Source organism: Triturus cristatus, chromosome 1_2, assembly GCF_964204655.1.
Source record: "Triturus cristatus chromosome 1_2, aTriCri1.1, whole genome shotgun sequence".
NCBI lineage: Eukaryota > Metazoa > Chordata > Amphibia > Caudata > Salamandridae > Triturus > Triturus cristatus.
In genome coordinates this window covers 1,000,298,120-1,000,325,625 of record NC_140580.1, presented here as the reverse complement: position 1 = coordinate 1,000,325,625, position 27,506 = coordinate 1,000,298,120, and the positions used below count along the sequence as shown (strand labels likewise).

General features: G+C 47.2%; 1 protein-coding gene across 2 annotated transcripts in view; it reads right to left on the bottom strand.

The window, feature by feature from the left end:
• Positions 1 to 27,506, bottom strand: part of LOC146868569 (ficolin-2-like) — a 304,347-nt gene that overhangs the window by 181,627 nt on the left and 95,214 nt on the right. For both annotated transcript variants that reach the window (XM_085611372.1, XM_085611381.1), the window contains exons 2-4: positions 26,920 to 27,024; positions 23,363 to 23,490; positions 581 to 710 (exon numbers count right to left, since the gene is read on the bottom strand). In XM_085611372.1, coding sequence (XP_085467498.1) covers positions 581 to 710; positions 23,363 to 23,490; positions 26,920 to 27,024 — 363 coding nt within the window. The remainder of the gene's footprint in view (positions 1 to 580; positions 711 to 23,362; positions 23,491 to 26,919; positions 27,025 to 27,506) is intronic.

Genomic DNA, 27,506 nt, shown 5'->3' with positions numbered 1-27,506 from the left:
CCTTTGTAATGCCAAGGGTTCTATGAACGTATGCCATATGTTTCCGCCATTCCTAGCGGCCGGCCGGAAGGTTGTGGGCCCATAATTGTATATTCTTGAGATTTGTAATAAACGGTTTCAAAAAAAAAAAAAATCACCATTGAATCAAATATAACATCAAAAATCAATCAATCAGTCAACCAACACACTATTTGTCTTGGTTCTATTACCAAAATCAGGTGGCATGTCATTAAGCTAGCTTTTTAATTACAAGCCTTTGGGGTCTCCATTCAGGACCTTCACTTTTCTCCCATCTCATAGTAGATCTGCTGGTGGCTCTACTTGACTGAACCTGCAATATTTGGTCCTGTAGCTGGTATGATCAATGCTCATCTTTTCTATCTGGATTCCTTGAGGCATACACTGCTGAGCTACTTTCTTTTGAGTGCTAAGTATTACCCTGTATCCCAGTTTTCTATCCTGCTGTAATGCCTCTTTTCTTATCTCCTTCCCATGGTAATCATATTTACTTTGATAATGTGTTAATAATAGGATTGAGCAGCGTTTGAGTAAAACACAATAGAAGTGATTATGATGTTACCGTTTGCTGTTAGATGGTGAAGATTGTCATTCCCCAACCAAAACTCAGTCAGCTGGTTGCCAAAGCCTCTCTTATAGGTTTTCCAGTCCCGAAAGAAATCTACGGAGCCATCCCAGCGTCTTTGGAACACCTGAAGGAAAATACGGAGAAGAATAGATAATAAGTGATTATTCCATAGCTAGTATTTCCCCTGCTGCACACCCGCTCATTTTTCTTATTTGATCTTATTTTAAGATGCTTTTAAAAGCATTTAGATATGCTATGAGTTGCTCTGCATATTTAGGCTCCTTCATAATTGGAAGCTGCCTACATTTGCAGCATCTGCTTGTTTTTGTGTGTCATGAGATTTTTCATCATCCTGTTGGTCGATTACTGGGCTTTCTACTTTAATTCTAGTTATTGTATAGCATTAATTATTTTCTTTGTCAGTTAGTTCTTTTCTTCCTTTTTACTCTCTTCATTGCTTTTTGAGAATTTCCTAGCTGCCGATGACTCTAAAAGGCAGCACTCTGCTTGTTTGTCTGATGTCCACTGTTGCTTCCCCCTCTACCTTCCTGTTCATTGAATGATAATATGGCTGGGTCTGCCGGGGAGCAAATGGTCATGATGCATACCAACTTTGCCAGCAGGTAAATCTTTCCACTTGCCTTCTATGACAGATGATCTCTCCTCAGTTTCCCAGCTGTCCAACATCCTGGTCCCCCAAATAAGTTTCCATTGAATGGCAAAACGCCTGCATACAAGTAGATCCCTTTGCTTCAACTCCTGATGGATGAGGATGCTAATCATCAGGCTTGGGCTCACACCCTACTCCATCAGTGAGATATGGATCAATGCTAACTCTGTATTGTAATGTTCAGTAGAACATTTCTCCCAAGTTTATTCTTTCCTTTCTTGTTGTGTAATGACCCTCTGATTACAATATTCCCATTTCTTCCCAGGAGAAGGAATTATCATCATACATCATTCTGGCATCTAACCATGTTATTGTTCTGGGAAAATTAAGGCTGTGGTTTGGGGTTGTCAAAGTAGTCTTGGTGTACAGCATTATTAATCATTCACATGGCCATGCTCCACATCTTATCTTTGCTTCCACTGACAGTCCATGATGAGAGGTTTGCTCCACTGGGTTGTTTTTTCCTAAATGGGTTGACGTTTTGCACTCATGATCCTTAGGAGACCCACTGGTCCTCCCTCCTCATTGCGTTCCATTTTCTTAATTGATCTAAAAACAATTTGTTGGATCATACAGATGATGCAAAAGTGAAGAGAAGAGTCAAGTTAAATACTTTATTGGGAATAATAACATAATCACAATCCTTGAAAATTATTTTGACAAGACAAAAGCCTTACACAGAAGATAAAATAAGTTAATAATAGTCAAAATATTTCATACTTTAAGAAAGTCTGCAATTCATAAAAGAATGCATTACAAGGACTTGCAGTCACTTAATTCCTATGAAAATAAAACACACAATTGAATACCATTCACTTTATATGACTGAAGTGATGTCATAGTCCGACAAACATTCAGCCAGAAGCTACATTGCATACTTCCAGCACCTACCATGTTTCCTACATAATTGCAAAGCTCAGGTAGAAGCGGGCATAACAAACACTTGTTTTTGTGTTCTTTCTCCTAAGGATTAGTACAGTGGCATAAACAGCCTATTCCTGAACAAGATCAAACCAGGACAAATGCATAGCAGTTGAACCACATATATTTTAGACCATTTGCATAATATGCATAATCTGCAACATGGATTTTATAAAATAAAACAAACCGATTTAGACATAACTGTCTTTCAAAAGTGTGGCTGTCGCGTGTGGCAAAAATACGGGGCATGCCGGAAGGAGGAGAGCAGAGAGTGATAGAGAGACAGAAAATAGTCTGTCTAAATGCTGCACAGCAAGGTCTGATATTAGCATTGGAACGATAACTCATCCAATCAGAACACAGTGAAACCTTAATGTCCATGGGCAGGCCGAACACAAGAGTAGAGAGGAAAGTGGTTTATTCAGGTGTGAGACAGACAACAAAGCTATCTTATCATGAGGAAGATGCTTACCAAAAGCTTGGTCTAAGTACATGAAATGGATTAGAATCAATAGGTGTGAGGCATTGGGTTATTGGTTGAGGAGGGAGAGCACACTCTTCAAGTAATAATAACAATCTTTGTCAAGGTGAACCACTAAAGTCACTAAATAAACCTGAGCTCAACCCCCTGGTAGGTGTGGCACAAAGTAGGCAGGCTTAACGTAGACACAAGGTGTAAAGTATGCAGTATCAAACCAGTAATGACGTCAAAACAAGAAAAATCCCCCACCTATTTAGAAAAAACAGAGTAAACTTTAATAAATGAAATAACACCAAAATGTCAGAAATTCAGTAAGGGGAACTCGAGGTATACATTTTTAAATGTTACACCAAAAAGTGTTAAGCAACAACCACGGTCAACTGGTCACAGTAGACCAAGACTTAGGCATGATTTAAGGTCGAAAGTTTTACCTTTGGACATGGGGGCATATGTATCAAACTCCCCTTTAGCGAATCCTAATTTCCGAGATTTTGCGATTCGCAAATTCAGATTCGCTAAACGGGATGTATAAAATAAATCGCTAATCATTTGCGATTACTTAAAAATCGCAAATAATTCGCAGAATCCCGTATTGCGATTTCTTAATAGCGAAATTCGCTAATTAAGAAATTGCAAAAACGGGAATCTGCAAGCCTGGTGCAGGCTAATGACATCACAAACAGGAAACTGTAGTGATTGCCTGCACCTGCTCACCTGAGCCACACCCAGAGACTGCTTGTGGAGTGTGAGGAGGCTTTCCTGGAGACAGCAACCAGCAATGGATCCCAAACAAAACCAGCAGGGCAAAGATGCAGAAAAAAGAAAGAGAAAACACAAGTTTTCAGAAAAGGAGCAGGAGGTCCTCATTGAGGAGATGGTCTGCAGCCATGAGCTCCTCTTTGGGAAGAAGGCACTCAAAGTCCCAGAGGCCAGGAAGAGGAAAATCTGGCTGGAAATACAGAGCAAGGTGAATGCTGTTGGAGTCACCACACGCACCATCGAGGAGCTGCGCAAGCGGTGGTATGATATGCGCCAGAGGTCCAAGGAGAGGGTGGCAGCCAGACTCAAGGATGCCAATCAGACTGGAGGAGGACCATCCACTGCAGAGCAGCCAAACCCCCATGAGGAGCTCGTGGAGTCTACCCTCCTGCCTGAGAGCGTTGGTGGTTTGGCGGCAATAGACAGCTCCGACCCCTCATCCTGCAGACAAGGTAAGATGCATGCCAAATCACCCTGCACTCCTCCCCATCCCTTGCACACTCCCCCAAATGCGCATAGTAAACTCCCAACATGCCAATCCAGCCCAGGTCTTACAGCACACCCAGCAATGCATCATGGGACTCGTAGTACTGTGTCTGACTGTGTGTCCATCACAATTAAATGCAACATATGTGTTTTGGGGATCATTGAATGGAAATGTGTCAGAGGTTAGCCGTCAAAGAATTGTAACTTTATTGAGTGCCACATGCAGACAGTAACACAAACTCATGTAGTCCCCTTTACATCCACAGCACACGGCATGCCACAAGAAGACAGCGCAGAAGGAGAGGAGCCTGCAGACCCTGCAGACTCCAGCGATGAGACAGAGCAGCAGCCAATTCAGCGCAGGAAGCGCGCACATGTGCCCCCACTGCCTCCATTTGAGGACGAAGTCCCAGCAACAGGCGATGACACCGACAGGAGAGAGGGGAGTCAGGGTGTGACAGACATGCCCCGTCATGACGCACCAACACCAAGGCAAAGGGAACAAGCCATATCCAGGTCAAGGCCCAGGAGCAGCACTGCAACAGAAGGAGAAGGCACCGTGTTCTCCGGCTTGGAACAGTGCATGCTGCAGGAACAGCACCTGCAAAGCAAGGCAATGCGGTCAATAAATCGCCAGCTAGGCCGCATACATCAGGACAATCGCAACATGGTAGTGGCAATACATGAGCTCTGTGCCACTTTGAGGGACACCCAAGTTGCCAATGACAGGGCTGGACGACGTGCCAATGCACGGCTACACAATTATACAAAGGCAGTCAACCGCCTCTGCACCACCACCAGCGCACTCACACGCAGAAGCGTAACCATGCAGGTGGACATGGCACATTGCTGCCAGGACATTGCACGAGGGCTAGAGCAGGTAACCACTGCTGTGGAACAGCTGCAGACAGCCAATGCTGGTGGCAGCGCACTAATGGCCTCTGCTGAGAGTGAGGACACATCGAGTCGCAGCAGCATCACTCCAACCTTGCCAGGTGAAAGACACCGCAGTGGCAGACAGGTAGCAGGCCAAGGGCGCACCATGGGGGGCACTCACCCTGGACGGCACCGACGGAGGTGATCATCTGCGGGGACACTGACTGCAACACGGGTGCATTTACCCGAAAAGGCTGTTTGCCCTATTACTTGTGCCTTCTCTGCACTGTGTGTACAACATGTGCTGGGGACAATTACAATTTCTTTCATGTGAAGTGTGATTAAACACTTGACACATCATCAGGCTTTGTAGTCTCATTTCCTCAATACTCACCTAAAAGTAGTTTTGTGTGATCTCAGTCCGTCTCTGGCGTCCAGCAGCTGCCCCAACTCCTGGTGCTGGTCTGGCCGGGGGAGCAGGGCGCTCGTCATCCGATGTGTCTGTATCGGTCACATCAATTGTGGTGCCTTTCCTCATTGCCATGTTATGTAGCATTGCACAGCTTGCCACGATTTTACAACAGGTCTCAGGGCTGTATTGCAGTGCGCCTCCACTTTTATGCAGGCACCTGAAGCGGCTCTTCAGGATTCCGAAGGTTCGCTCAATGACACAGCGTGTAGATCTGTGTGCCCTGTTGTAGCTCCTCTCACTTGCATTTGCAGGATCCAGGTATGGGGTCAGGATGAAGTCGCGCACTGCATAGGCACTGTCACCTGCATGGAAAAAAACACAATAGGTGAGTCAATGTCCCCCCCCTCAAGTGATGTAGTGGATGTATTGATGTGTGCAATGTATTTACCGGGCAGGTACCCCTCCCCAAACTCTCCAGCACTCAGACGTCTGTGTATTCCACTGTGTCGGAAGATGAAGGAGTCATGTGTACTGCCGGGGTATTTGGCTACGATGTCTGTGATGTGATACTTAGCGTTGCACACAATCTGTATGTTGAGGGAATGGTAGCATTTCCGATTCCTGTAGACATATTCAGTTTCTGCTGGGGGTGTGATGGCCACATGGGTCCCGTCAATGCAGCCAAAGACGTGGGGGAAACGTGCAATCTGGTAGAAGTCCAGTATCGTTTGCTGTAATACCTGTTGGGTGGTGGGGAAGTAAATGTGATGTGAGAGCCTCAGTAGCATTGCATCTAGGAAGGCATGGAAGAAGCGCGAAAGTGCACTCTGTGACACCCCACCAACCTCCGCTATGACCCGTTGAAAACTCCCTGACGCCAGGAGGTGCAGGGAGCACAGGACCTGCACATGTGTGGGAATTGATTGTGTCCTGCGAGTAGGGTGCTCCAAGTGGGGTTTCAGCTCCTCAATCAGGTCCATTATGGTCTGTGGGTGCAGTCTGTACTTGTCATAGATCTCCTCTTCAGTGTTCTGGAACAGGGTGATGCGCAGCCTGAAGATACGTTCCTTTCTCATTCTCCTGTGAGCAAGGGCCCGAATACGCAGCCTCCTGGCTATCACGTACATTGCAGCCATTGTGGGTGTGTTTGTTGCATTGTGGGCTGGTTTTTGTACCTTGCACCAGTTTACCACCTGCAAGCAATTGGTGTTAATAGCGATTTCTTAAATTGCGAATTTTGTAAAATCGCAATTTGCGACAATTTCATACATGTGTTTGCGATTTCTTAGCTAGCGATTTCTTGTTAGCGATATTCGCAACGCTAAGGAATCGCAAATTAAGTATTCGCTAGGAAATTCGCTGTTTTCTTGTTTCGCAGCCTAAGAAATCGCTAATTTAGAGATTTCTTATTTTTCAATTTGGAAGTGTGTCATACATATGAAATAGCGAAAAATCAGTCGCAAACGCTGTTTTTTGCGATTCGCAGCGTTTGCGACTAATTTTTCCTTTCATACATATGCCCCTTAGTCTCTGAAACAGCAGTTCAAAATCTTCAGAGGGCAAGGCAGTAGTCTGTAGTCGAGGGAGGCTCCATGAGGTCAGATAGCTGTTGAACGAAGTCCCTGTGAAGCTGCTGAATTTTAGCCTGAAACCTCTGTGTGGGAGAAATTTCAATTCTGCACCAACAGAAGGTCTCTCACCTGCTGGGTACTTTGGACACCTTCACCCAGTGAACATTTCTACATTTGCACTTAGGGCCTTATTACCAATGTGGTGGTCCAAATGCCGCGAGCTCAGTGGTCCAACTGCCATATTATGAGATGTGCAGATTGCATTTGGAAAGACTGCAGCTTAACCGCGAACACTGTCAGGACGCTGCAGACCGCCGGGGTGATGATCAGGGTAAAGCAGCTGCCATAGGGTGGTACAGGGGAGTTTCACAGCCATCCGTATTATGAGTTGGCTTTTCCATGAGCTGACTGCAGTGGTGAGACTGCCATCGTCAAGTAAACAGAAATGGAGGATTTGGGGTGCATACTCACTCCTTTCTTGTGATTTCGCTCAGAGTTCGAAGTGGATCCCTTTCTTCAGGCCCCCCTTCACAGCAGCATCTTCAACCCAAGGATTGCGATCCTGTTTGTGGCGATGTACAGGTGAGTCTTTTTTGTGCAATATACCCATAGCCTTGAATGCCCACACATGGGCCAGACTCCAGCAATGGATAGGTGATATTTTTCCACATGTATCATGCATATGTGTGCATTTGACACATATGCAGTCAAAATGCTCATACAGGCATTGATACATATGGAAAAGTAATCACCACCCCTGCAAAATCTCTGCAGCCACACCGTGAGCACCATGGTAAACTCAGAATAGGGTGGTGGGAAGGTCGTTGGTACGGCATTCGGGCAGTTGGACCGCCAAACTAGTATTAAGGCCCTAAATCAATTTTTGGAGCTTGGATTACTCAAGTGGACAAGACTGCAGGCTGTAGCCAAAGTGGTCTCCCTCAGGCCGGACACTGTCTCTGCAAGGTCCCGTAGAAAATTATTTGCTGCTGCAGAAACGCAGAATAAACCGTAATCTTCAGCCCAACTTCGTTGGATCATTACGGAAGTTTGTCCTAAGGCTCCGGAGGTCTTTAGAGTCAAAATGTTTTTAAATTGTAGGTTTTCAGGTGCTAATACGAGGAGTACATCTTAACACAGCCCAGGGACTAAAGACCTTGGGGACAGCACTTGGGCGGCACAACTCGCTCCTGCAGAGGCCGGCAGCATGGTCAGGCTGGTCCAGTTGCAGGAGAGTCTTTTTGAAGCTTACTATGTCTTTGTACCTTGAACGGAAGGTCAGCCAGATGACAATTGGAGTCACTTATTTATCCTTGATACAAGAGAGAGCAGGTCCAGTTCGTCATGCTCTTATCAGATCACAGGCAGCAGATCCAGTCCTCTTCTGTTGCTCTACAGCTTCAGAAAATGTTGTAAGCAGTGTACTGAGGATGCCACATTTATCCCTGGCACTAGGGTGGAGGTGACGTCTGTCCCCGCTTCCTAACCAATAGGCCTGCCTGTCAGAGGTAGCAAAGAAGTACCGCGTCAAGATGTCAGCTAACATTTGCCTGAGACAGAGTAGGCCTCTTTGATTTTAATCATGTTCCTGGGGCTAGCCTTGTGGTCATCCAAGCGAACAACCACACACCTTCACACAGGGCTTTTTTCTCTGTTTTGCGAGTAGTTTTCATACCTGATCAGAGCCTGAGCACCCCGAAGGCTGAAGCTGGAGGATAATGTAAATTAGTATCGATAGACTTTGGACAGGGAAAAGGTAACTTAATAAAAGTTACTTTTTCTAATACTTCTTAAAGATTTGAGTTGTGTACACGTGATAATTGTTATCATAGGAAACAGTGCAGAAGAAACACTGCTAAGTTACCCCCCTCTAAAGAACTACACTAGTACCTTTGGATTACTTGTTTCATCTTCTTAGTCTGCTGGACTACTTGCAAGTTGGCTGTTGGTAAAAGTAAACTGTTATAAATGGTTCTTACGTATTTTAGTTTTTTATGCTAGTGTTAGAATCTCATGTGCTCTGGGGTTCTTACTTTGTTGTGTAATGATTCCAAGCGGTGACAGTTGATCTGGCCAGCTTGGGATGTGGTCACGACTGTCAGTATCTCCAATAAACCTGAATGAATTCTTACCTGAAGGAAAAGTCTTCTCGTTTATTTATGACAATTTATGCCAACGAGTTGGCCAGGCGAGTTTCTGTGGTGGAGTGAATGACAGGGACAGTGAAGGGAAGAGTGAGCAGTCAAGTGACCACAGCGTACCCACAAAGAACAAAACATTGCCACCTCAGAAGCAAAACTGGAGTGCTCAGGTGTTGAGATTACACTCTTTATTTGAAAAAAGGACGCAGCAAGTACTTTAATTATTATTTTGAGTCAGCGCAATGATCGAGCATTGTCTCGCTCGTGTTTAACATCACACGCACAATGCGCATACTCACCCATCTTGGAAGGAATTCTATTAGTGTATCCCATGCAACAATGTACTACGTGGCACTATTTCTATGTATGAGTATTGTCAGCACTCTAGACTTTCAGTCCAACGTTCAGTGACATGACATTTATTGTTTTGCAATCGTTGCGCTCATTGTAACGGTGATGCACACACCATTTCATGTATCTAGAATATAATCTGCCGCATTGTACCACACCCTGCCTCTTACATCAAGATAAGAGATCATTCCTAATTCTACAGCGTGTTTTTCTACAGTGACACGCACATCTTTGGCTACGTTATTGGGAGATTAGACATATAAAGACACAAGTTCACGTTGACACGCACACCTATACATTGGAAATCGTGCACCGCAATGAAGATTAAAAAGTGACAGGCAAACTTACAAATAGGTATAAAAATGTACCCTGATGATTTATTGGCATGTTTCATTTCATGTAATACCAATTGTGTTTTATTGTACTACAGTTACACAAGTGAGTTCCCATTACAGCATACACTGATTCACCAGTATGGCAGTGTGTCATTTAGCAGTTATAACTCCACCATGTTTATTAACACAGCAGGGTGAGCCTTCTATTCTTTGGGAGGATTGGTTACCCATGTAACTTTGCTGTTATGTACTTTGGGGAAAGAAGGGCAGAATATTTTTTAATATCTACCACAAGCTGTAGGTGTCAAAGGACAACCCATACGCAATGAATATCAAGAAGCCAAACTACGGTTAGAAGTTAGATTTGAGAAAGAGGAAAATTTGGTCATAGCCTTAGATGTTGTGGAATGTGTGAGTGGAGCCTTTTCAGCTGAGGAGTGGGATTGTAAAATGGAGAAGGATCATGTGCTGAAAGATGTGATGGTTGTTGTGAAATCCAAAGGGAGGAGAGAGAGTTGTGCATCTGTGTCTGTTCACCCTTTCATCAAGCTTATTGATGAATTAGGTGTTTGTGGACATAACATACTAATGAGGGGTGAGACGTTTTTCCCTCCTTTTGGTTTAAGGTCAATGATAATAAAAATGGCTCATGAAGGGCATTTGGGACAAACTGTGATGCAAAAAAGACCTAAGAATCAATTTTGGTGGCCCAGCTTGGACAAACAAGTGGTCGAGTGGGTGGTGAACTGTTTGGTATGTAAGGAGGGTGAGAAAAAAATGTATGTGGGTGCCCAATCCAATGTGGGGCACATTGAGGTTCCTAATGTACCCTGGGAAACTATTTGTGTGGATTTTATCAGTCCGTTGAATGAGTTACACAGTGGATTGAAGTTTGCTTTGGTGTTGGTTGACGCATTCTCTAAATAGATTTGTGTGAAGTCTGTGAAGGAGATCACCACACATAGTACAATCCAGTGTTTGGACACTATTTTTATGGAGGAAGGTGTTCCTTCTATTATCATAGCTGATAATGGTACACAACTTGGATAATAACGTTTTTAAGAGGGTGTGGTATTTCTCAACATCGTACTTCCTTTTATAATCCACAGGGGAATGACATTGTGGAAAGGGCTAATAGAATGGTGAAGGGTGTTATCCAAATGGCAGTAGAAAGCGGAGAGTGTGTAGAGAAACAAGTGCAAGCAATTGTTTGGAAATATTGCACTACCGTGAAAGAAGCTACTTCAAAGTCTCAGTTTGAAATCATCAGGGGAAGGTTACCTGGTTCAAAGATCGTCCTAGCATGGTTAAAATAGGAGATTAGACTAAATAGACTTGGCAAAGGAGGTAGAACACATACAAACGAGTGTGTGGATCATAGTTTTAAGGCTGGTGATTGGCTAAAGGTCAGGTCGGGTAGGTGTGTGAAAAGATTGTCCAAATTCAGAGGTCCATATAAGATCAAACAGGTGTATGACTTCAATGTTTTGCTTGAGAATGGTGAAATGTGGAATCATGGTTGAGTGGCGTTGCATCAGAAGAGGGGTGCGTGTAGAGTTGAAAATCATTACAGCTGCAGTAGCTCTATGTTAATGAGTGATGGTGACTGTGCCAGTTCTAGCCGTGTTGTTCCAGACACCCAAGTTCACGAAGGCGAGATTATGAGAGATCATTGTTTCTCTACTATTGTGAACTCTCCAATGTACCTTTGGGTGATCTGGAGTCTGCTAGTCTAGAAAGATGTACTAGAGTGTGCAAGCCACCTTCCTACCTGAAGGATTATGTATAATCCATTGCTTGATTGTTGTTTCATCGTTATATTTGTTTCGCTTTAGTTTTGTTTTTCTTTCTCATTCTGTTTTCCTTCTTCTTGTTTCTGTTTTTTTTTCCTTGTTTCTTTGGGAGGAAAGAGGATGTGTTATAAATGGTTCTTACATATTTTAGTTCTTTATGCTAGCATTAGAATCTCATGTGGTCTGGGGTTCTTACTTTGTTGTGTAGTGATTCCAAGCGGTGACAGTTGACCTGTCCAGCTTGGGATGTGGTCACGACTGTCGGGGGGAACAACCTTTACAATGCAACTTTTACAACGCACTACCATTACAACAAAACTGTTACAACGCAAATGCATTGACAACGCATGCCATTACAACGCAAGTCTTTACATCGACTTGCACTAGATGGCGTGCTAACATTAAAAATAGTGTAGTTTACTATCCAAACACCTTCCCTACTGTTACGTGGACTGGAGTTAGAATAGTAAATTACACTTTTTTAATGTTAGCACGCCATCTAATGCAAGTCGATGTAAAGACTTGCGTTGTAAAGACTTGTGTTGTCACTGCATTTGCGTTGTAAAAATTTCGTTGTAACAGCATGCGTTGTAAAAGCATGCGTTGTAACATCATACATCCGACTGTCGGTTTCTCCAATAAACCTGAATTAATTCTTACCAGAAGGAAAAGTCTTCTCGTTTATTTATGACATAAACACTTCACCGTTTATGCCATACAAGCTCAAGCTCTTCTGTTTGCAGCACCTTAAACAACATTGCCAGGCTCAAGGCAAGGAAGTGCAAGAAAAAGAACAATATTCGAAAGGCCCTCTCCTGTTTTGCACTGAGGATCTGAAATTTCTTCCAATAATATATGCTATAATGTGAGCTCCTGCTTTACATGTTAAAAAATGTATTTAAGCACTCTCCACTTATGATTTAGTCTCTGCCAGTTAAGTTTGCTAGGCCAAGGAGCATAGAGACTAGCATGGCTATGATGTAGTGGGTGGGGACACTGAGTGAAAACTTAAGTGTTCCACCCATTCACTGGAGAATGCAGTGCAGCATTACAGGATTGAGCCATTCCACAGATGTAACCTGGATCACCAAGATTTTCCCCTTCTTGGGAAGTTATTGGGGTCCCTTGGCAAGCCACAACTATAGCCTCCCCCTAGTCACTGGCTGGCTGGAAGAGAAAAGTCTCATGGTTGTTGCTGCCTAGACACCCACGTTTGGAGGTGGCAAGCATGGCAGACACACACGCACACACATTCTCTCTCTCTCTCTCTCTCTATTTTATGTCCCTTTCAGAAGTCACCCATGCTTAAGTAGTACCTTGTGTAAAGTCACAGGTAATAGCCAATGACATGCGGATGTTTCTACATGACAGGCAATCAGTAAGTAGCCCATGAGTTGTATTACTAACTAACTAGAACGAGGGCTGCAGATTTCCTGGGCAGCAATGGACAGAGGCCACTGCTCCCCCACCTGACCCATTTTAGGGAGCTGTTTATGACTGGAAGATCAGTTTTTCTGAAGGCTTGCAGACGGGGCCTTAATTAGTCTTTGTTAGACCTGGCGATTTCTGGTTGGCTAAGGCTTGCGCCAAAGTCAGGCAGAAACCACCACTCTAGTCAGGGCAAGGAAGTTACACGCCAAAGATAACCCCTGCTCACCCCCTTGGTAGCTTGGCACGAGCAGTCAGGCTTATCTCTGAGGCGATGTGTAAAGCGTTTGCGCGCGCACCCAGCAACAACACCCAAGGCCCACCACAAAGGAAACTCCACACAAGGTATTCTATAAAAATAACCTTTGTATTATACACAACACATTAGATAAAAACACACACTTTACAATGTGCCAACAGGCACGGGCAGAATTTACAAGGGATTATGTACAAGACAGGGCCACCTGGACCACTGTCAGGAATTAGCACTTTTTAGATATTTAGCACACAAAATATATAAAATCACTGTAGCACAAAAATAATAGGTATAGCACACAACCAGTACTTACTGGTATCGGGGAAGTACCACCTACGTAACCCTAACTACTTTAGGAGACTGTCACGCAGGGGACTAGAACCTCACTAGCACCACCTGTACTAGGAGAAAGCAACAACCACCTACGTATCACAATACCTGTAGGGGTAATAGATCGTTACACATGATGCATCACATTCAGAGGTGTATGGAAGGAAAAACACATGATGCCTAAAAACATTCAGAGGTGTAAAAGCAATGGCACATGACGCATCAAAACACATTCAGAGGTGCAAGGAAGGAACACACATGATGCATAAAACATTCAGAGGTGTAAAAGCAATGGCACATGATGCATCAACACACATTCAGAGGTGCAAGTAGGAACACAATTGCGCAAAACTCCTATGCCACCACCTGTGGCAGTCCCTGGGCCAACTGGCCTGGAAGGGGCTAGGACGCCCTGTGTTCAACAAAGTTAAGCTGCGCCAGCTGCGCAGACTAGAACAAGAATGGTCCCCCCACCTAAACGTGGCAGCTGCCCACTAAGTGCTGGGCAGCTGGAAAACGGACTTCAGGCACTCTGCGTGCCTCTGGAGCCCTCTCTGGGCTCTGACCATGTAAAATATGCCCCCTAGAGCCTTCGTGGCTCTAAACAAGAAATGCCCCCGTCGTTGGAGCCTCACGGGGCTCGGAAAGAATGGAGCCCTTCACGCTGGAGCAGCCCACTGCCTTCTGGGGCCGCTCCGGTGGCCACTACTCGGCCAGGCAACGTTGGAGCCTTCACGGGCTCAAGAAAACACTCACCGGGCTGCTCGGGGACTCCCGCGTCGTCCTCTCTCTCTCTGGTGCCGGCGGACTGGAGGGCTCTTCTCCACGCGGAGGGGCAGGCACCGACAATGTGCCTCGCGCCCCCTCCGCACCAACTCCGACCGCCGCGCTCCTCTCCTCAGTCCAGCGCGGGGTGGGCTCCCGCCTGGATCTTAACTTCTTCGACCGGGCTGCGACCGCGGTGCTTGGCAGGAGGCGGGGTAGGCTCCCGCCCTCCTTCTCTAAGTTCCGGTTGTCCCGGAGGCCCGCCCTCAACCCGCCTGACTTCCGGTTTCGAACCGGGCCGCAGCGGTGATTCTCCTTCACAGCGGCAATGAGGGGTAGGCTCCCTCGCCAACGAGTATAACGGCGGGGTGGGCACCCGCCGAACTGGGCAAAATACCGGCAAAATCGCGGGGTGGGCACCCGCCAGCGAGATCAAAGCGCACACAGCGCTACAAGGTCACGCACAGCGCTCCCAGCGCTGGAAAGCCCCACAAGCGCTCCCAGGCGCTACAAAGAGAGCAAGTCCAGGAAACCAGCGCGCACAGCGCTACGAAGTCTAGGAAGCGCTCCCAGGCGCTATGGATCACCAAACAGGTCCAGCAAAGAGTCCTCAAAGAACAGGGGGCACAGGCTGGGCCCAGAGCCAGCACACCGGGCCCTCCAGCAGGGAGGCAGTCCCCAGTGGCGGTCTCTCCTGGCGCCCAGCAGCAGCAGGCCCCCCCTCAGATGATCCTGCAAGAGAACACTTCTGTGGGGACACAGCCCCTTTTTATACATTACAAGGCTTTGTCTAAGGTGCAGGGAAGGGGCGAACCAGTTCCAGCAGGTTCCTGAGCACTTTGTTTTGCTCAGCCCCTCTCCCTATTCACTGGCAGGGCTAGGGTCATTAGACGCACCACAGGGGCCGGCGCCAGCATTGTGTGGGGTAATCCCTGTCCTATTCAGGACCCAGGTACACTCCTCCCCAGCCATCAACATGCTAACTCCCCATTCACCACTGGGTGACTCCTCCTGACTCTGGGGAATTCCCTAGTCCGTCACCTGACCTCACCAGCCAATCGCCAGACAAGCCACACATTTCAGACTGCACACTGAAGTGCCCACTTCTAGAAGTGGCACTTCCACACCAGGTACATGCACGCCGCACACATCAACGCGCAGCATTCACTCCCACGAGTCCGCACATACCAAACACGGGCCTGCACACCCCACGCATCAGGAACTACCGGGACACATACATTCCCCCATGCATTCCTATGGGAGGGCAGGCCAACCTCACAACACGCACGCACTTTACCCTGGGACACAGCGGTAAAGTGCGCGGAAGTCACTAAAATCACTAAACCAAGTCACCATATTACGCAAAAAGTTTCGGGGTGAACCGGCCAGAAGGGCCAAGTCCAACACAACCCCCTTCCAGCCAAAACGCAGGGTAGACCAATCACCACCGTGATGGACTTCCCTGCTTGGGGCGATAGAACACGGACGCGGGCCCGCCACTGCCGGGACACCCTCCTGTTCTACGCCACGGTGAACCCCTGGGGTTTCTTCTCAAACCACTCTCCGGACCAACTGGGCTACCCCACTGGTACTCCCAAGCTGTCCGCGGCCAAGACCAGGCCCTAGGCCACCCAGGTGCCACTGGTCCTTGCCTAACCACAGAGTGGGGGGTATTAACCCCTGGCACATAGCAGCCATTCTCCACTCTACCCTTCATCAGGGTAGTTCTAAACTGCCACTGATCTTCCAGCCTAGGGTCTGTACCCTCAGACTGACCAAAAGTCACGGGTGAGGCTCTCCTCCCCCTACCTCTTCTCCTAGGGTTCCGCCCTCTCCTCCTTTGAGAGGCACCCTCGTAACATACCTCACCAACCAGCTCAGGACCCCTCCCTGAGAGCTGGTCTACCAACCTAGGGTTTAACCCCTCAGGTTGCACCGGGGTCAGAGGTGGGCTCTCCCACCCTCTGCACCCCCTTCCAGAGTCCTGCTCCCTACCAACTGGGGCGGCCCCTCTGGAAGAAGAACCGGTCAGGACACTGGTTACAGTAGTCAGACCCTTCAGGTCAGGCTGCTCCTGAACCTGGCCTTCCAACCTCCGGTCTAAAACCTTCGGTGGAATAATTGCCTGGCACTCCAGGACTTCTGGGGATTTACACACCATCCCCCCGAGAGTAACATATGCCTTATATGTTGCATGACCGTCTGCCTGGCGCAGATCTCCCGTCCCCTGTCCACCTGACAGTGCGCAAAGATCCCCCAGGCCAGACGTGTAGTCGCCATGGTCACTTCTAGGAGACTCAGCCCTCCCGGCTGGTCTCTGACCCACTGGCTCCTCCACCGGGGAACACAGCCCCATGCCACTCCTCCCGCTGGACTTCTGTACCCTCCCTACTGGAGCGGTACTGCCAGACACTAGAACCACAGGAGCCCTGTTTACAGGCGCTCCCGGTCCTCTACTCACTAGGTGATCCTCCTCAAATAGGCTAACAGGACAGCCTAGGTCCCCAACTTGGTGTTCCCTCCTGAAACCACCCAAGTCCTGAGGCAGGGTTTTGTACGTCTGGGGACCCTCGGTCACCCACTTACTCCCGCTCCACTGAGCCAGGCCGTAAGGTCCTACACCCTCCTCGCTATCCTGGGACCTAGCTGGGCTACATGGAGCCTCTTCCACCACGCTGGGCTGGAAGATACCTGAACCACTGCTTGAGTCACTCCCTAATGACTCCAGAGAACCTCTAGCGCTTTCCCAGCGCTCCGCTTCCTCTGCCAGCGCCCAAGGACAAAAGTAGTCATACCTCACCAGGTGCTGGCGCAACCCTGGAGAACAACTACTGAGCATCTGCTCTTTGACAATCATTTTGAGCACTATATCCAAATCCTCTTCCGTGTTGACCTCCAGCCAGTCCCACAGTGCCTCATGACAGTCATCCACAAACAACCCCCACGACTGGTGAGACGGTTTTCTACTGCCCCTGAACTTCAACCTATACTCCTCCTCTTGGGAAACAGGTACCAGACTGGGGAAACTGGGAGTGGGACTTGTCGCACGGGACTCTATTTCGCTGCCACCACTGGACTCAACCCTCCCTGGGGAGCCCAGAAAACTACGACTGCGCGCAGGCGATAATCTACTCTCCAGCACTGATTTCTCCCTGGCGAAGGCCCTCTCAGCCTCCGCCATCCTCTCCTGCGCTAAGACCCTCTCGGTCTCCAGCTTTTTCTCTGCCATCGTCAGCTGCGCCATCCCCCAGGCATGCTCTAACCTGAGCTTCTCCATGGCCAGCTGATGCTCCCTCTCTTCCCTCCTATCCACCCACTCCTCTGGGGACAGGGAAAGGGATGGGGTGCTGCTCCTGACACTGGACCCAGCAAGGGACTCCCTATCTATGGGGTCTCCACTCTCTACTGACGTCCCTGTCAGGTAACCTTCCTCCTCCTCAGATTCCTCAGGGCTCTCCTCAGACCCACCACCCTCTCGGCGTGCGGCCCGGGCCCTATCTTCCTCGCTGCGCTCTCGCTCCCACTCAACCTTTTGCCAGGTGATCAGGTTGTCCCTCAGTTTGGACTGGGTATCTAACTCACCCACCTCTATGTCCCTCTCCTCACAGAACCTTACCAGCTCCAACCTACTGTACCTAAACAGACCACAGAAGTTAAAAGCAGGCTCTATTTTGGCGGACGTTCCTGAGAAGAGTTCAACACAAGGAACCTGGGGGTCGGGGCTACACAGGAGTACACAATTCACAAAAGGTTTCAGTGAGCTCTCTATCCTGGAGAACTCACACTCACTGTCTAGTGTCCCACACACCATCCACACACAACCCTCCCCTCGGACTGGTAAGGCAGTTTCTACCACCCCTGATCCCTCAACCTGACCACCACGTGACACAGGTACCAAACTCTGGGCGCAGGGCGGGGGACAAATGTACTGGACACAATTACACAATGATACCTTCAGGAGAAGAAATAAAGGAACTTCAAAACAATAATCCCTAAAATGTGATTATCTAATGCAGAGTTTTGTGGTGTAGCCAGTCGCTGCTGCGGTACAGCGCAAACGCAAGTCCAAATCCCACCGCTGATCACCAATGTTAGACCTGGCGATTTCTGGTTGGCTAAGGCTTGCGCCAAAGTCAGGCAGAAACCACCACTCTAGTCAGGGCAAGGAAGTTACACGCCAAAGATAACCCCTGCTCACCCCCTTGGTAGCTTGGCACGAGCAGTCAGGCTTATCTCTGAGGCGATGTGTAAAGCGTTTGCGCGCGCACCCAGCAACAACACCCAAGTCTCACCACAAAGGAAACTCCACACAAGGTATTCTATAAAAATAACCTTTGTATTATACACAACACATTAGATAAAAACACACACTTTACAATGTGCCAACAGGCACGGGCAGAATTTACAAGGGATTATGTACAAGACAGGGCCACCTGGACCACTGTCAGGAATTAGCACTTTTTAGATATTTAGCACACAAAATATATAAAATCACTGTAGCACAAAAATAATAGGTATAGCACACAACCAGTACTTACTGGTATCGGGGAAGTACCACCTACGTAACCCTAACTACTTTAGGAGACTGTCACGCAGGGGACTAGAACCTCACTAGCACCACCTGTACTAGGAGAAAGCAACAACCACCTACGTATCACAATACCTGTAGGGGTAATAGATCGTTACACATGATGCATCACATTCAGAGGTGTATGGAAGGAAAAACACATGATGCCTAAAAACATTCAGAGGTGTAAAAGCAATGGCACATGACGCATCAAAACACATTCAGAGGTGCAAGGAAGGAACACACATGATGCATAAAACATTCAGAGGTGTAAAAGCAATGGCACATGATGCATCAACACACATTCAGAGGTGCAAGTAGGAACACAATTGCGCAAAACTCCTATGCCACCACCTGTGGCAGTCCCTGGGCCAACTGGCCTGGAAGGGGCTAGGACGCCCTGTGTTCAACAAAGTTAAGCTGCGCCAGCTGCGCAGACTAGAACAAGAATGGTCCCCCCACCTAAACGTGGCAGCTGCCCACTAAGTGCTGGGCAGCTGGAAAACGGACTTCAGGCACTCTGCGTGCCTCTGGAGCCCTCTCTGGGCTCTGACCATGTAAAATATGCCCCCTAGAGCCTTCGTGGCTCTAAACAAGAAATGCCCCCGTCGTTGGAGCCTCACGGGGCTCGGAAAGAATGGGGCCCTTCACGCTGGAGCAGCCCACTGCCTTCTGGGGCCGCTCCGGTGGCCACTACTCGGCCAGGCAACGTTGGAGCCTTCACGGGCTCAAGAAAACACTCACCGGGCTGCTCGGGGACTCCCGCGTCGTCCTCTCTCTCTCTGGTGCCGGCGGACTGGAGGGCTCTTCTCCACGCGGAGGGGCAGGCACCGACAATGTGCCTCGCGCCCCCTCCGCACCAACTCCGACCGCCGCGCTCCTCTCCTCAGTCCAGCGCGGGGTGGGCTCCCGCCTGGATCTTAACTTCTTCGACCGGGCTGCGACCGCGGTGCTTGGCAGGAGGCGGGGTAGGCTCCCGCCCTCCTTCTCTAAGTTCCGGTTGTCCCGGAGGCCCGCCCTCAACCCGCCTGACTTCCGGTTTCGAACCGGGCCGCAGCGGTGATTCTCCTTCACAGCGGCAATGAGGGGTAGGCTCCCTCGCCAACGAGTATAACGGCGGGGTGGGCACCCGCCGAACTGGGCAAAATACCGGCAAAATCGCGGGGTGGGCACCCGCCAGCGAGATCAAAGCGCACACAGCGCTACAAGGTCACGCACAGCGCTCCCAGCGCTGGAAAGCCCCACAAGCGCTCCCAGGCGCTACAAAGAGAGCAAGTCCAGGAAACCAGCGCGCACAGCGCTACGAAGTCTAGGAAGCGCTCCCAGGCGCTATGGATCACCAAACAGGTCCAGCAAAGAGTCCTCAAAGAACAGGGGGCACAGGCTGGGCCCAGAGCCAGCACACCGGGCCCTCCAGCAGGGAGGCAGTCCCCAGTGGCGGTCTCTCCTGGCGCCCAGCAGCAGCAGGCCCCCCCTCAGATGATCCTGCAAGAGAACACTTCTGTGGGGACACAGCCCCTTTTTATACATTACAAGGCTTTGTCTAAGGTGCAGGGAAGGGGCGAACCAGTTCCAGCAGGTTCCTGAGCACTTTGTTTTGCTCAGCCCCTCTCCCTATTCACTGGCAGGGCTAGGGTCATTAGACGCACCACAGGGGCCGGCGCCAGCATTGTGTGGGGTAATCCCTGTCCTATTCAGGACCCAGGTACACTCCTCCCCAGCCATCAACATGCTAACTCCCCATTCACCACTGGGTGACTCCTCCTGACTCTGGGGAATTCCCTAGTCCGTCACCTGACCTCACCAGCCAATCGCCAGACAAGCCACACATTTCAGACTGCACACTGAAGTGCCCACTTCTAGAAGTGGCACTTCCACACCAGGTACATGCACGCCGCACACATCAACGCGCAGCATTCACTCCCACGAGTCCGCACATACCAAACACGGGCCTGCACACCCCACGCATCAGGAACTACCGGGACACATACATTCCCCCATGCATTCCTATGGGAGGGCAGGCCAACCTCACAACACGCACGCACTTTACCCTGGGACACAGCGGTAAAGTGCGCGGAAGTCACTAAAATCACTAAACCAAGTCACCATATTACGCAAAAAGTTTCGGGGTGAACCGGCCAGAAGGGCCAAGTCCAACAGTCTTGAGTTATCAGATAATCATTCTTATATTTAGGGTTCACTTTCTCGTGTGCCAATTAAACTGTAGCTCTTTTGCTAACTCCAACTTTGTTATGATTTCCAATATTATTTCAGTTAATTACTTTCCCCTGCCAGGCCTCTGGCTGGATGCAAACTGAGTGAGACTGCAGAGATGGATTGGGTATTTCACAACTGTTGTGTCACCCTACCCCAAGACTATGGCCCAGATTTGCTAAGGGCTTGTGTCTCCGTTGCATCACGCAAAGAGACACAAGGCAACAGAAGTCATTAAGTGATATTTACTATGCCACGCAGAGCTGCCTTGCATGACTCTGCATGGTATAGTAAATCTGGAGAAAAGCAAGGCAGTGCAACTCGCTGCCTTGCATTGCTCTCTGTGTGGAAAGCATTCCACATGTGGAGGGTGAGTGTTCCCATGCATCCACCCATGGTTTTTAGCACATCCCCAGATTTGCTAAGAATAGTAAACCTGGGAATGCATCATCAAAATGCACTGCCTTCCCAGGTGAGGGACAACAAGGAGAAATATGCTTATTTCTCCTCATTATTTCCTCTTTCTATGTGTGCTGCATTCTGCAGTACACATAACAAGAGGGAAATGCCTCCCTTCCTGCACAATAACAATCCTGGCTGGAACACAGGCACCCCTGCACCATGATGCAAGTGCCGGCGCTTGGCAGTCACAAGTGCACCAGTGCAGAGAGAGAGCAGGAATGTGTCGTATGTCAGTAATTATGGGGTATTCCTTTTCTCTCATTTGATGCAGCCTATCAAGTTGTCTTACTGCGTTGCAACAAATGATAAATCTGGCCCGGGACGATTTAGAATAAAAAACACACAAAAGGTGATTGTAGAAATGCTTGCACATAGTCTAACCACTAGCAATCTCTTGTGGTAAAATTCCAACCCATTGTGCTACTCTTGACAGAGTCTCGCTGTATGCAAGTCACACCTAAGAAGGAACACATAACAATATACTCTTCCAGAGAGTTTTTATGTTGATTACCACTTATTAAAACTTTTGTAGTAAGGCCTGCAGGGCCTCATTTATGGCATTTTGGCATAGGGCAGATCAGGAAGGCAGCTTGCTGCGCTGTGCTGCCCTACGCCAAAGTGAAAGGGCAGGAATCAATCAATCAATCAATCAGTGACACTTATAAAGCGCGCTACATACCCGTAGGGTCTCAAGGCGCTGGGGGGGGGGAGCCGCTACTGCTCGAACAGCCAGGTCTTCAGCTTCTTCCTGAAGGAGAGGTGGTCTTGGGTCAGGCGCAGGTCGGTCGGGAGGGAGTTCCAGGTCTTGGCGGCCAGGTAGGAGAAGGACCTTCCTCCTGTAGTCGCTCTTCGGATGCGGGGGACGGCGGCGAGGGCGTGGTTGGCTGATCGGAGGTGGCGTTTGGGAGCGTAGAAGTTGATCCGGCTGTTGAGGTAGCTCGGGCCTTGGTCGTGTAGGGCTTTGTGTGCGTGGGTGAGGAGGCGGAAGGTGATTCTTTTGTTGACGGGGAGCCAGTGAAGGTCTCTCAGATGTCCGGAGATGTGGCTGGTTCGTGGGATGTCGAGGATGAGTCTGGCTGAGGCGTTCTGGATCCGCTGGAGTCTCTTCTGGAGTTTGGCGGTGGTACCGGCGTAGAGGGCGTTGCCGTAGTCCAGTCGGCTGGTGACGAGGGCCTGGGTGACGGTCTTCCTAGTCTCGGTGGGGATCCACCAGAAGATCTTCCGTAGCATGCGTAGGATGTTGAAGCATGCCGAGGAGACGTTGTTGACTTGCCTGGTCATGCCAGGAATGCACTCTGTTTAAGCGGTACGGTGCATTCCTGTCCTTTCTGCCTGCCCTGGTGCAGATTTGGCAGCTTTGCACCCAGGTAAACACCCTTGCACGATCGTGTAAAGATGCTTCTGTTGCAGGTATGATTGTTTTGTGCTGGAAGGGGCACCTTCCTGCACAAAAACAATCGTCTGAGGCTTTTTTCTCTTCCTTTGTGTCCTGCAGAATTGAGAGGTGTACAAACTTGATGCTTCCACAAGTGTACATCAGTCAGTAAATATTTCATGGATTTTGCATGGGAAAACCCACGGAAAAAACGATTTACACTGCGTTGCCTTACTCATGATTTATGAGGCCACTCAAAGCCACTGAGGGTGGTTTCATAAATCTTTATGGGAGCCCTGTGTCACGCATGTACCACTTTACGCGGTGCAAAAGTGACACAGGGCTCTCATGCATAAGTTCCTCAGTTTTTGTAACAGTTCCACTCTGCTACTGCGATTAGGGTTTTTTACGTTCTGATGATGAAACACTTATAATTTGTTTGATATACCAGTGTAGAGAAAACTTCGGATGGTTTCATAACAAAAAAAAACATGTTTTACAAAAAAACAGGGGGTTTATTGCATGAAGAAATAGAGGAATCCCTTAATAGTGTCCATATTACGCCACCAACTTGGTAACTTACAATCCATCCTCCTCCATCGGTGTCCATGTCACAGAACACAGTCATGGGTTTGCCATCCTCGGGGCAGATGGTGTACCAGCCGCTCAGAATGACCCCTCTGTCCAGCAGCTCCTTGCAATTCTTTGCCCCTGCATCAAGGATTGATGATAAGACAAAATATTATATATACAAGGAAGGTATAAGCTATGGGAACAGTTATCTGTAACTAAATCAAAAATCATAGAAAAGAACAAAGAGTTTTTAAAAAGAATGTCACAAAAAATAAGATATATTTTTATATAGAGAAGCAGAAAATTATCCGTCAATTCAAATTAGACCAGTCACGGCAGGCACTGAAAGTGCTTACAGTCAGAAGGAAGGCAGTGCTGCAAAAGACCTAGTAGATTGGCAAAGGGCTAAGATTTTGGTCAAACGTCTAATTGCAAGGCCTGTACCTCAAACATCGAACACAGGCCTACAGGTATGTTAAGAACTTGCTTCTAAAAGGATACAAATATGCAAAAAGGTGTTCTTTATAAAACCCACAACAGGAGTGGTAAAAAGAGCAGGTCTTACTCTCATCAAAATGTATGATAATCAATATACCGCCCTCAGAAAGATGAAAGGTTGAGCTGACTTTTCAGGATTCGAGCTTCAGAATTGCTAACAGGGAGAGCCTCATCTAGGCATCTTGCCAACTAGTGAAGTGCAGGAGCCCTCACTCACCTCCGTGGTTGATACACAGACATAATACCCAGTCCACGAGTACACAGGAGATGCCAATGTCATTTATTTGACAATGATGCCCTAAGCAAAATTAAAAACTGTCTGGACAATTATCACTTAATCCATGCACTTCCAAAATGATTGTCCTCCAAACCACACGTCATAACACTGAGACAGTGAGGACAATGCCTTCTTCAAGTCACTCATTTCTAAAAATAAATACCCATCCTTCTTACATTTGAAACCAGCCCATATTAATTACTAAAATAGGAGTGAGTAAATGCATTTGAAAATAGTTTCTTTCGTCTTTTGGGGGTGTTCTAATCCACTGAAGGAGCGTCAAAATGTCCCCACATAGGCAGGGATTTGGCCAAAGTACCTTCGTATTGTGCACCGTGAACATAACCTTCCTGAAGTCGAATTGACAAGATTGACACCTCATCACACCACATTCCACATTCTGGGCAAGATGATCTGGAATGTGGAATGTAATGGCAAGCACATCACCACAAACTGCTTTAGGTATATACACAATCGTAATTTATTTTCAGCTTTTCTGGTCAAAACAACAGGAGACTCAGATTCACAAGATTATATTTCTTTTTCCCGCTTCGATTAATTCATCTAGCAGTGTTTTGAGTTCATCTCTCACATTCAAGGGAACTCCCTCTAACTTTCTTTAACCAGTATCAAATTTTTCTTTAATGTAACTTTGTGAAAAAAGTCCCCATTCAACTTCCTGAACTCGTGGAAAATCATCTCTGGGAATTTATGCTTTATTAATGCCCCACAATCCGAATCCTTAATCCCCTAAACCTGTTCCTTCATCTAGGATAGTTCCTAACTTCCATAGATCCTTCAAGCCTTGTGTACATTGACCCCCCTTTCGGACAGAAATAGTAAATCTAACAATTGTTCTAAAGATTAATCTGTGGGAATGGTCCCAGAAGAACCTGAATCAGTCATCAGGGATAACGACTTCCACATGAATGTGGCATAACACTTCGGGGCAAGGGGGGTCGTGGTTTACAGGTCCCTCTGGTCCTGCTGCTTATGCATTTAAGTGTTTATAGTGTTCAGAACCCGTCTAGTTTGCCCAGAAAAACAATCAATAATTAGAAAAAAGAAGCTGGCTTTTTACAGCATTTTTGATCACTACATTCTGTAATTTGTGTGCATTCTTTTCACTTGCTGCTTACATTAATTATATCTTCACAGTAGAAAAAATTAAGAAAAAACATACTACAGCCCCAGTACGTATAGGCAGCTAAATCTTGGTGATTAACAATTATCTTTGTATGATTCCTTATCACAGCACCTGCCCACAAATGCCTTTCAGGGGCTGTCTCAAACCAGTAGGGTACAAGGGCACTAGAGCAGCATACATGCAGGGACACCAGCAAAATAGACTACAGTTCAACACAGAGCACATTTATGACTGGAGTTCCACCATCAACAACGTTGCCACCACACATGCACAAGGCGACCTTCGGGCCTCAGTAAACGCAATCTGCGGTACAGACTTTGTTAGTACACTCTAATACATGCTCTGACATCCAACATCAGGCTCAGGCTTTAAGCCTTGAGGTGATGTTTGATTGAACACCACCAGTGTGGATGGCAATGGTACCTGTGGTGGCTTGCACTCCTGGCAGCATGGCTCCAAGCAGAAGAAGATCCAATAGCTCAATTTTTTCCCTCATGAGGCCTTCACACTGCGCATTGAAGATCTGAATTAGAATATCATTTTAGTGTAGATAGATCTTCATATAAAACTAGGGAAATTCAAAAAGAGGGCCCTGAGTGCAAACTGCAGTAGCTCAACGGTAGCTCCAGGTGTGTAGCTTTCAATAGTGCATCAGGTGCAGTGGCACTAAAGAACAGGGATGTGAGCGGCCCATTGCCCCCAAATTATGACTGCATTTTAGTATCAACCAAACAGAAGATGGGCCTATTTTTGGTACTTGTATTAGAGGCAACTGTATTATTGCTGGGCAGCTCATACCACTGAGCATGCACTCCAGCTGCTCTCCCTTGTTATTATCTAGTCTTGTAAGCAAACAAACACAAGATTCTCATGCGATGAGCAATTTTATCACAAATCATTGTGGTATCAATGATATTCAAATATGTCACGCAAAACCCACATAACAGGAGGTGCTCTCAAGGAGAACAGTGACATGTGGTGGCGAAGTGCTCGTGAGTTGTGAGCAAATTTAGCAGAAGTGATCAAATCAACTCTAGAGGCTCTATGTGGTCTCCTTTAAGGTCTGCTCTGATAGGCCATCTGGTAAAGTGCAAATTGCTCATGTTTTCGCACAATGCTTTTGGAAGCTGTAGGCTCTACAAATTTTCCTTCACTTTCTACCAATTGATTGCAGGAAGAACGTGGTGCATGCATTAGTCACTTCCCAGCTTGACTATGCAAACAGCCTCTATCTGGGTCTTCCTGAGTATTTGCTCAGAAGGCTAAAGATTATCCAAAATGCGGCGGCAAGGCTTGTTCGTAATGTGCCATTGCGTCACCAAATCACCCCCCATTTGTGTAGTCTACATTGGTTGCCTGTGAAAAGAGGAATAGAATATAAAGCATTTACTTTGGCGCACAGAGCAATGACACAGGTCCTCAGTTTTTGAGGCAGAGACTTCAAAAATATAGTGAGAATAGAGTACTCAGATCGAATGACCAGAATCTTCTAGCTATCCCACGGTTCGTAGCGGCCAGGACTGGTGGTCGGGCCTTTTCGGTTAAAACCACGACACTCTGGAACTCTATGCCTATACATTTGAGGAAAACCATTTCGGAGTCCATGTTCAAGAAAGCTTTAAAAAGAGTTTAAACAGTTGTATACCTTTTAATTCTACTTCTCCATAGGCACCAGGGGTTCCAGGAAATCCACAACTGTCTTGCAGAAGGGTAAGAGTGTCCTCTGCACCCAGAATAACAATCTTTGCATCTAAACAAAGGAACAATTATTACAGTAAGATTCGCTGCATGTTAATTTTCATCATTAGTAAATGGTGTCAATAATCTAACTCCTCTTGTTTGAAAATAGCTGAAAAGACATTATCTATATAAAAAACACAGGCCACTGAAAAGCCCAATGTTAGGATTTTGGGAAACCGTGAATTCTTAAACAGAGGCTACTAGTTAGGAACTATTACAGTATTTATTAAAATATGAGATCGTTCGGATGGTTCACTGATAGAAAATCGAGGAACAAAATACCTCCTTACTGAATTATCGTGACCAAAATATCGATGTCAAAAATATCCACATCCTATACTTATCATGCTTAGTACAAAAATATATACAAAATTATATTGATTTCTTTAATATAGCTGTATTAAATATAGTTTTTTTTCAAATATATAGAGAATAAAATGATAAATATTAAATATATTAAATAGTAACATTAGTTAAAGAAAATATGTATAT